Raw genomic sequence first — 11215 nt, 5'->3', positions numbered from 1 at the left:
CCATGACTTCCATATAACCCTCATATGACTTCAATATAATCCCCACATGATTTATAAATTACCCCCCCCCTCCCATTATCCTCATATGACCTTCAGACGATTTCTGTATGACCCCTCTGACCTGTATAAGACTTCCATATGACCTTTATATGACCTCCACATAACCTTCCTATGACTTCCATATGACCCCCACATGACCTTCGTATGACCCCCATGTGTCTTCATATAAGCCCCAAATTTGATCCAAACACCTCCATCTCCCCTCAAGTNATTTCATCAGTCGTACTCCTTTTTGCAATAAGAATGATTATGAACAATGAATGGAAGAAAGAAATTCTGAGTCCGACGGGAAAAAAGGCATAATGAACATTGCAGCCGGAATTGTGTTATAAATATGGAAAGAGAGCCCTTCAGCTTAACTAAGATAATCATCAAAAGTCGAAGCTATTGAAACTGATAATATGAAAATTTTTGAGTAGGTTTTATCTTTTATGTGAGCACTCATCAAGTGATTGTTAGAAATTAATGAATACGTGTTTCAGCTTCGTTACAAAATCCATCTCTAAGGGGGTGAATAGGGANCCATATGACCGTCATATGACCTCTATATGACGCCGTTATGACAACCTCCACATGACACCAATAAGAGTAATTCCTATAAACTTATAGAACTTCAAATTCTTATAAACATCGGATTCTCTNAACTAAGATAATCATCAAAAGTCGAAGCTATTGAAACTGATAATATGAAAATTTTTGAGTAGGTTTTATCTTTTATGTGAGCACTCATCAAGTGATTGTTAGAAATTAATGAATACGTGTTTCAGCTTCGTTACAAAATCCATCTCTAAGGGGGTGAATAGGGAATGAATTATAGAAACTTCGAGGAAGGTTGCAGGTTTTCAAAATTTAGAACTGTCAATTTTTTTTCCAAATATAAGATAATTCGGGAGTTTTTCAAAAATTGAAGACAATTATGAGGTTTTCTGAAGAACTTAGAGACAATCCATGGAGTTTTTGAAAATTACAAAGCATTTCCAATATTTCTCAAATATTCGAGGATTGTTGAATAAATAATGGGAAAACAATTGATAGGAAAGGACGGCATTTTGCAAATAAAAATGATTTGAAGCAGTCATGTGAGCCCGAATGCTGCACTCTGATTAATTGAAATGAGAAAAGAAGAAATAATTTGGAAATTCCTCGGATTTCCTCCACAATTCCACAAAAATTTTCAAGTTTCTTGAAAAAAATTCATATAAATTTCGAAAGATTATAGAAAATTTGAAAAAATTTCAGATGATTCATCAAAGTTTCAAGTTTATGACATCGTCGAATAAAATTGTAAAAAAGATCATGAATGAAGACAAGACACTTCGAATTAGCGAACGAACATCAGAATTGACCCTATAATTTTTCTAGAAAAATAATTGAGTACTTTTGTCAAGTTGTAAACGGAAATAAAGAGGGAGGCGAAGACAAAAAAATTATGGACTGTGAGAAATTTGATAATTGTTGTTTTGCACTCTGAATATAATTTTGATTACAATAGTAATTAAAACTTCATTCAGTGAGGACGGAAACTCAGAATTAGTGGATCACTTATTGAAATATTGAAATTGAACAAGCAATGAACCGAGACGCATTGTTTTCATTAACTTTAACACTCAATAGACTAAAACGACGATGAATCATTAATTTTCGAAAGAAACAAAAAAAGCAAATTCATAATAAATGGGCATCAACGTCGCGGCCGCGGCGATGCTAGTATTTAAAAAACGTACGGAGGATCTGCAAAATCTTGCAGTAGATTCAGCAAAAAATCAATACGAATCCAATAGAATTTCCTAGAAAGTGGACTAGATTTTTCAATTTAAGTTTCATTCTCAGATTTTAAAATATTCTTCAAAAACTGATATTCGAGAAGGGCTCTTCCTGTTTTTACTTCACTCCTGGATTAATTTATTGTTTATTATAAACAACAAATTAATTTGGTTCAAAGTACATTTTTTCTTGTTACTGAAAGTGAACTTGTAAATAACGAGGGAAAATTGATTTTTTCGTCTAACAATACTTTCAAGTTATTGTAATATATAATTACCACAACGATTCGTGACAATGAATTGACTCCTGTGAATTTTTGAAAAACATTCTGGGTGATGCTCGACAATGACAAAAATATTCGTCTTATTCAAATGATTGGTTCCCAATACATGTGTTTCAATAATTTATTACCCCAGACTTCACTCTCTCCATAAAAAGTGAAACTTCTGTTGATGGTAGATAGCCGAGATAGACGATGTAGTCAAGGGAATAGTAGTCAATGGCCAGTCCTGGTCGGACGTGTGCGCCAGGTGGGGATGAAAGCAACTATTATCGAAATCGATAGTCATCATTAAGAAACACGCTTAATAAATGTAATAGGTACATGACGTGGTTCTCGAATGTTACCTCGATGGATGAACTTGAGAAGGACTACCCTATGCTCGCTTTTGGTTCCTTCAAGGATTTCGTGCGACAAGACTCTTGTATATATCAATCTATATTGAAATTATGGCCGAATGGTACATCCAATTTGACTGCAGATAGAATATCTAGGGATGTGACTGATGCACTTAAAGAAATGTAAGTTCAAAATATGAAATCTGAAATCAGATTTTTATACTAAAATTTCCTGCGTTTACTGAAGTGCAAGAAGATAAATTCAAATGTAATATACTTCTTTGTTTTGTCTTGAAAATATATCAGAAGTCAAGGGGTTCAACATAATTGAACAGAAGACTATCTCGATAGCAAATTGCAAAAAAAAAATGCGTTGAGATTTTTCCTACAAAATATCTAGATCCAATAATCGAAGCAAAAATATTTGGAAATAGATTAGCATATTAGAATGGGTTACAGAATACACTTGAATAAATGTTTCTCAAATTTTACAAAAATCCCAAAATTTACAAGAAAGGTTTTTCGATAAATGCTGATAGGCCTAAAAAAAAGCCTATTCGTCTCGAAAATATTCGCAAATTATCATTCCACGACTTCCTCAATTTATTATTTTTTGAAAGTTAAAATTGGGGCATTACACGCTATTTCAACGGGTCAAAAAAATTTTTTTTTTGAAAATTGCATATATCACAGAAGGAGGATCAGAGATACTATTAACAGCCCATTTTTTTTGTTAAAGTTATAACAACTGTAAAATTTCAGTGATTAACGAATAGACATGCTTTTGAATATTTATGTCTTAAAAGTTATGCATTTAATCCAAAAATTTCGAAAGGGCTTTATTGTAGAGAAAGGATGGTTAGTTATTTAAAAAAAAGATTGATCAAAAAAAGTAAATATTATTGCTATTTTTTAAATTAACAATTAGAAAAATAGTTGTAGTTTCGTGAGTTCCACTCTGAGAAATATGAAAAAAAATATCTTGTGAGAAATACTATTAAGAACGCTGTGTCAAATTTTTGCTTAATGACATTAACTGGCTCGTAAAATATTAATTTTTTAATGAAGTGGGACGTCTCCGCCGCTCAGTGCGACGCCCAATTTGAGCGCTCCATTCTCTTCCAAAATTCATTTTCTTAAAAAAAAAGAGTTTTTTTCAAATTTTTCAGGGTGGAACTCACATAACTACAACTGTTGTTTTAATTGTTTATTTAAAAAGTTGCAATAATATTTACTTCTTCCGAGCGATATTTTATTTAATAACTAACCATCCTTTCCAGACAATAAACCTCTTTTGTGTTTTCCACATAAAATGCGTAGTTATTGAGATATAAATGTTCAAAAGTTTGCGGATTCCTTAATCAAACGAATTTGCCGTTGAAATAGCGTGGAACACCGCAATTACAATTCAGGTGTGAAGTAAAACTTAAAAAGTCTCCTTCCCACATGCTTCTGAATATTGCATAATCTTGATATTGAATCATTTTACGAAAAATCTTCTTTGTGAAAAATTTTTCAGCTATAAAAAAGTCACTTATCATCGACTTAATCTGACGATCAATGAAGAATTGTGAATTGTCTTATTATGATTCACCACTCTGTCACTCGAAGCATTTCAAATAAGTCATCTATTTCATCTGGAGAAATGATTAATAATTTCAACCAAAAAGGGTCATTAATCATCCCCAAATAAATGATCTCTCCGCTCAGAAAATAATCCCCTCGTTCATTCCGAAAATTCCAGAAAAAACGATAATGGCATATTAATGGACATATCACCTTTACTCTCAACCATCTCCTACGACGTAACTGGAAACATCATAGGCGCCAATGCAACGTTATTAAATTTCCTCCTGAAGAAATCAAACCCACACTTACCAGCCTGGGAATTAAAATTTATCGAAAAAGTCTTGCATTCAAACCGCACAATGCCCGATGGAATGAGAATCTATGCATTGGCATCACGAAGTTTCCACGATGTCCTGCATCGAGTGGTGGAAAACAACTTGGCAATTCTGTTCTGCGGTCCCCTGTTAATTATCATCTACGTCATGGTGATGATTGGCAAGTGCAATAAAGTCCAGCAGCGAGTGTATCTGTCGCTGTTGGGTGTCTCGGTGACTGGACAAGCAATATTATCCGCATACGGTGTCTGTTTTTACTTGGGCTATTCATATGGACTTGTTCACCCAATTCTTCCATTTTTACTCCTTGGGATTGGTGTTGACGATATGTTTGTGATAATCCAGAGTCTGGAGACTTTGACAGAGACGGAGAAAGATTTGACTCTACCTGTGGGCATAGCAAAAGCACTCGAACAATCAGGAATGTCTATAACGATAACATCATTAACGAATGTCGTGGCTTTTGCCATTGGAATGACCACAGTTATGCCATTTCTCAAATTCTGTATGTTCGCCGCAATGGGAATATTGTTTTTATTCATGTTCGAAATAATGTTCTTTGTGAGTTGTCTTGTACTCGACGAGAGACGAGCTGAATTAAACAAAGATGGATGCTCGTGCATGAGTAGATCCAATTGGCGGCCCAACGAGTGCAGTCAGAGGAGCGTTCAGCGACTGATTTTCCAGGAGTTTATTGGACCCTTCTTGATGAAGCCAAGAGTAAGATTCTCCGTCATCACTTTGACTGGTTTATTACTAGGTCTCAATGTCTTGGGTATCTGCAGACTCAACAGGAATTTTGATCCTCTATTGTACTTGAATCAGGAATTTTATACCATCGAATTTTATGATCAACTTGCGGCACATCTTCCGAATTATGGCAGGAGAGCTGATATATATTTTAATGGTGTCGATTATTGTGAAGATAGAGGAGCATTAGGGGAGATGATGAGTGCACTACAGAACAATAGTTATGTAAACAATCGGACCTTGAACTCGTGGTTTGCGAACTATGAGGAGTGGCTGGAGGAGAGGTATCAAGGTAAATTGTGGTTTTTGCAGTTGAGATATACGCTCAGGTGGAAAACTAACGGTCGAGAATCCACGGGATATTAATTAACCCATTAATTGTTTGGAGGTATTTTTTTGTTGCAGGTGTTGGGGATTGCGAGGAATATTATGGAAAACTCTGGGAATTTCTGTTTATGAGTAAAAGTTTTTCAAGGGCATAATCGGTCCATTAAAAATAACGACTTTTTGGTCGACCAATTAACTTAAAAATGTATGTTCTTTCACATTTTTCATAATTAAGAAGCAAAAATTTATGATCGTATTGAAAAAACTATTTTGAAAAATACATTGGCTATTTTTTTCAAGTTGATTTACAGATTAAAAAAATTTTTAATCTCTCATTATTAGCGGTCGGATATAAATTTGACCTACAAAATCGGTTCCCTGAGGAAATCACGCGGGAAATAGTATTTCAAACTTTTTTTTTCTCGAAAAACGAAAAAGTTTTTTTCCCGGGGTAGACTTCTCCTCAATAACCATTATTTAATTCAGGGTCTAATATGAAAATCACCAAATGTTGCATGTCTCCATTCAAATAAAAGAGAAATAAATTTTTCCATTTTTTTTTACTAAAATTGTGAAAAAAAAGAGAAATATTCTCACTTTTTCAATCACAATTTAGCATTTAGTTTTTTTTATTATTAACAATATCCGTTCAGAACCATCGAGGATTCCATTATTTCTAATGAATGGAAAATTATAAAACTGACATCTAATTGAAGCTACAGTATTGCGGTTGCCAATGTTGTTGTCTGGTCAAGTTATTCTTCATAGATTTGGAAATAATCTATTTTGAAAACGACGGTTCACATTCGCATGGGTCAATGCGATATATCGGCCCCGTACGTGAGGGAGTTAAGTATACGAAAACTAGTATTCCCAGGGTGAAGGGCTCTTCAACGGAGAATCCTCCATGGAACTTCATCAAGGGGAAATGGAAGATTTTTCTTAACCCTTTCTATGCGAAGAATCCCGATAGGAAATATCCGAATTCTCCCCTAGGTCATCCTACAGGAATCCTTACAGAATGAAACATATCTTCTTTATTAATTCAGGTAACTAAAATTGGACTTCAACACGTAACCATACCTACCGCAAATGAGCGAGAGCAAGCAATGAAGTCAGTCCACGACATCGTCACCAGCACTAAATTCTCAAAGGGCAGTGGACACATAGCAGTTTTCGCTCATGATTATGTATATTGGACAGCAAATCAAGTATAATTCCCAAATGACTAATTCAATATGTTCAATTAATCCTTCAATTTTCTTTAGATACAATTCCCTCTAAATAATTATCACTGACATTCTCAATTTAATTGCAGATAATTGGTGAGGAATTAATTAGAAATCTGATTCTAGAAATCATGGCAGTGGCTCTGGTAAGCGTATTATTACTGCGTGATTTATGCGTATCCTTTTGGGTAATTTGTTGCGTACTCTTTACATTAATTGATCTACTGGGCTCAATGTATTATGTGGGATTAACTATTGAAATTTCATCGAGCATCATGATTCTACTCTGCGCCGGACTGGCTGTTGATTATGCAGCACATGTGGGATTAGAATTTACAAGGGCCGGAGGCACCAGAAATGGTACACTTTATTATTATTTATTGATGATACTGAACGTACCAGCCAATAAATAAATGAACATATTTTCGATTTTCCAGAGAGATCAATTGCTACTCTGGGATTAATAGGTCCCGCAGTATTCAATGGTGGTTTGAGTACATTACTAGCTTTTATGCTGTTGGGAGCCAGTAAAGAATATCTTTTCAGTACATTTTTCAAGGTAGATACAATGGAAATTTATGCACATATTTTAATGATATTGTTCAGTTGTTTGTGTTTGTTTTCTTCGATGAGAATTTAGGAGATCATTTGTTTCACAAATACCTTCGGACGAAAGGGGTTTAGAGAAAATTATGGAAACACCTTCTTGGTAGAGAATTTGATTTCCTACGAAGAAGATTTTCGGGCAATTCTCTGTAAATCTATTGCTTAAGATATATGCGCATGATTTTTTTTTCACTCATTTACTTTTGTTGATTGTAAGTTAATCTAACGAACGGGTGATTGCAGGGGAAAGAGTCAGAAAATTTTTTTAGTGGAAAATATTTCCGATCAAAAGAATGCAAGTGAGAAAAATCCTCTTGAAAGGTCTTATTGGCGAGATAGTTCCATAATTACTGAATTCTCAATTATCTCACTTTTTTAATTGCTTAGTTTTATTTTAACAATTGTTATTTCAGTTGTTCGCAGCAGTCGTTGTTTTCGGTCTTTTCCATGGATTAATATTTCTCCCTGTAATACTAAGTCTACTGGGATCAGAGAAAAAAGAGGAGAAAAAAATCGAGAATACAGCGTGGGAGCCTAATAAATATTGTACACTCCCACTTCCACTTCCCAACAATGCGAATGTGAAATGAATTCATTCTCATTCACTGAATAGGATTAAATGTTTAAAAATTTTCCATTGTGATCAGCAGTTGATTGTGAACAATTCGTAGGAAAGGAAGACTGTTTAGGATTAATAGGAAGCAAATAGATGAATAAATTAGATTCTTGAATTATTAACGTGAAAATTGTGTTTATTTTTTCCTTTTAGTTCTTACTTCAACCCAATCATCATTAGCTGGCACTTCCATCTGCTCCTCATTGTCCTCACTATCAGAATGAGTTTGTTTATTAACTGGTACTGGTCTATTATTCCCCTGTTGTCTGATTTCCTCGCGTGTCAAAATCCAGGTCTTCGGAGATGGCAATTTATCCATTTCCGTCACTGCAACCGCTTCATTTCCCTCGACACAGTAACGATGGAATTTCAACAGTTGCTCAGCGACTTGTATCGCACTACCATCCTCCAATTCCGTTTGGAATTCTGATTCCATGTAGTCTTCTAGGGCTTCTGCTACCTCTTTGTTAGATGGATTTTCTATACAATGAAATGATCGATAAAGATTTATGAATGGGGAGGGGGAGAAACGAATTGAACGGTGAAATCTGTTGCGATATGGTTAAAGGAGACGACTCGAGCATTTTCGGGGGGTCAGATTATTTTGCAAATATTTTGGAACTAGAGGTTGCAGAGAACAATATCAGACGACTTTTTTTTTAAGGAAATATAACATGTCATAGAACAATTTGAAAATTTCCCCGGAAACTCTTGAAATATTGGAGAGGTAAAGGTATGCAAGGGACAAAATGGTTTTGGACAGTTTCTCCTCCAAAAGGTTGTAGAATAGCTGTTTTCCCCACAAGGCCACAATATTTTCGTCATTACGATGAAAACAACATTTCTGGCGAATATGAGTTTGCAGCCCGAGCCGAAGGCGAGGGTTGTAATCATATGAGCTAGAAAAGTTTTTTTAGGCCGTATGTCGAATGATATTTTTTTTGTCATAACGGGCGTAGACAGCAATTTATGAACGTGTATAGCATTCGTAAAGCGCTGCCTTACGGCCGGAATAACGAAACATACTATTTTAAAGCATATTCTAGAACAAGTCAGCTCTGAAACCAGTGGGAAATTGCTTTTGTCTTCATATAGCATAGATATTTTTGTTAATAGATTAACAATATGCTTCCCAATGGTCACTTTGCACATCATTTTCTTCTTTTGTCTATCATCTATCGTTCAAATTATTTTGTTCAATTGATTTATATATCTACTCTTTGTGTTAGATTTCTTGTGAAAATTCGTAAATAATTCGAATGAAAGAATGATGCAATCTATATTATCTTCAAACTTCGACGGAACGGTATTGGAAAAACTTACTTCATGTATATCTGAATGAATTTCAAACATCATATTTGAAGCAATGGTCGGAAAATTCACTTTCAAGGAAATTTTAGAAAAATATCCAAATTTGACGAAATCATTATAAAATGAGGCTGAAGCTGGCGAGCGCAGTTCAGCGGGAGATGGGTATAGTTTGTGAGGCGGACTGTACGGCCCCCACCGTAGCCGCTCGCTCAACGCTACATCGGTAGCCACGAGTTTAAACCTCCTCCCAGACAAATTAAATGATAAAAAACAATCGAACAATTTTTTTTTTGTTACTATTATTTCTTAATGTATGACGAGGGTGGGGAATGATTTCTCGAGGAAGAATTTCATGATATTTTTTTTATTTTTATCAAGTTTTTACGCGGTCAATAGGGGTGCAATAAACGTATACACCAATGGATGTCATTTTATTTTTAATGTGTCCCTAAGGGGTTAGGGGACCCTGTCCAACAAAAATTATCGCGGTGCACCTATTAAGGTATTTTTAATTAATTTTTTAAGATTCATTTCTCCCAACTTCCGGTGAACAAAATGGTGATGCACGGACACGCATGCACCAACCAACCCCATTCCGTTTGGAATATGTAGCTAGAAGGTTGGAGTACCCTCCCCAACAAAAAATATCGCGGTGCGCTAATTAGGGGATTTTTAATTAATTTTTAAAGATTCATTTTGTGTAACTTCCGGTGAATGCGGTGGGGGTGCACGGACACGCATGCACCAACCGACTTTATTCCGCTTGGAATATGTTACTGAGGGATTGGGGGAGCCTCTCCAACAAAAATTGTGACGGTGCACTAATTAGGGTATTTTTAATTAATTTTTTAAGATTCATTTTGTGTAACTTCCGGTGAATGCGGTGGGGGTGCACGGACACGCATGCACCAACCGACTTCATTCCGCTTGGAATATATTACTGAGGGATTGGGGGACCCAATCCATTTTGTTAGGACCCTCCCTAACAAAAATTGTGAGGGTGGGCCAATTAGGGGATTTTTAATAAAATTTTCAAGATTCATTTTGTGTAACTTCCGGTGAATGCGGTGGGGGTGCACGGACACGCATGCACCAACCGACTTCATTCCGCTTGGAATATATTACTGAGGGATTGGGGGACCCAATCCATTTTGTTAGGACCCTCCCTAACAAAAATTGTGAGGGTGGGCCAATTAGGGGATTTTTAATAAAATTTTCAAGATTCATTTTGTGTAACTTCCGGTGAATGCGGTGGGGGTGCACGGACACGCATGCATCAACCGATTCCATTCCACTTGGAATATGTGCCTAGGGGGTTGGGGAACCCTCCCCAATAAAAATTATCGCGGTGCGCCAATTAGGGGGTTTTTAATTAATTTTTTAAGATTCATTTCTCCCAACTTCCGGTGAACAAAATGGTGGTGCACGGACACGCGTGCACCAACCGACTCCACTCCGCTCGGAATATGTTACTGAGAGGTTGAGGGACCCTCTCCAACAAAAATTGTGACGGTGCACTAATTAGGGTATTTTTAATTAATTTTTTAAGATTCATTTCTCCCAACTTCCGGTGAACAAAATGGTGGTGCACGGACACGCGTGCACCAACCGACTCCACTCCGCTCGGAATATGTTACTGAGAGGTTGAGGGACCCTCTCCAACAAAAATTGTGACGGTGCACTAATTAGGGTATTTTTAATTAATTTTTTAAGATTCATTTCTCCCAACTTCCGGTGAACAAAATGGTGGTGCACGGACACGCATGCATCAACCGACTCCATTCCACTTGGAATATGTGCCTAGGGGATTGAGGGACCCTCTCCAAACAAAAATTGTGACGGTGCACTAATTAGGGTTTTTTTAATTAATTTTTTAAGATTCATTTCTTCCAACCTCCGGTGAACAAAATGGCGGTGCACAGACACGCATGCACCGACTCCATTCCGGTTGGAATATGTTACTGAGGGGTTGAGGGACCCACTCCAACAAAAATTGTGACGGTGCACTAATTAGGGTATTTTTAATGAAT

General features: G+C 36.1%; 2 protein-coding genes across 2 annotated transcripts in view; one reads left to right on the top strand and one right to left on the bottom strand.

The window, feature by feature from the left end:
* Positions 1 to 7998, top strand: part of LOC107044043 (patched domain-containing protein 3-like) — a 22462-nt gene extending 14464 nt beyond the window's left edge. The window contains 8 exon segments of the mRNA XM_015265791.2: positions 2284 to 2354; positions 2425 to 2625; positions 4187 to 5388; positions 5502 to 5581; positions 6386 to 6634; positions 6742 to 7012; positions 7090 to 7211; positions 7672 to 7998. Coding sequence (XP_015121277.1) covers positions 2284 to 2354; positions 2425 to 2625; positions 4187 to 5388; positions 5502 to 5581; positions 6386 to 6634; positions 6742 to 7012; positions 7090 to 7211; positions 7672 to 7848 — 2373 coding nt within the window. The 3' untranslated portion in view covers positions 7849 to 7998.
* LOC107044042 overlaps positions 7993 to 11215 on the bottom strand; it is an 18765-nt gene continuing 15542 nt past the window's right edge. Inside the window, exon 3 of the mRNA XM_015265789.1 lies at positions 7993 to 8354. Within this exon, the coding sequence (XP_015121275.1) occupies positions 8011 to 8354 (344 nt within the window). The 3' untranslated portion in view covers positions 7993 to 8010. The remainder of the gene's footprint in view (positions 8355 to 11215) is intronic.

The sequence above is a fragment of the Diachasma alloeum genome, unplaced genomic scaffold, assembly GCF_001412515.2.
Source record: "Diachasma alloeum isolate Michigan unplaced genomic scaffold, Dall2.0 Dall_scaffold_00665, whole genome shotgun sequence".
NCBI classification, from domain to species: domain Eukaryota; kingdom Metazoa; phylum Arthropoda; class Insecta; order Hymenoptera; family Braconidae; genus Diachasma; species Diachasma alloeum.
The sequence above is the reverse complement of the archived record's forward strand: the minus strand, read 5'-3'. Positions and strand labels throughout refer to the sequence as shown.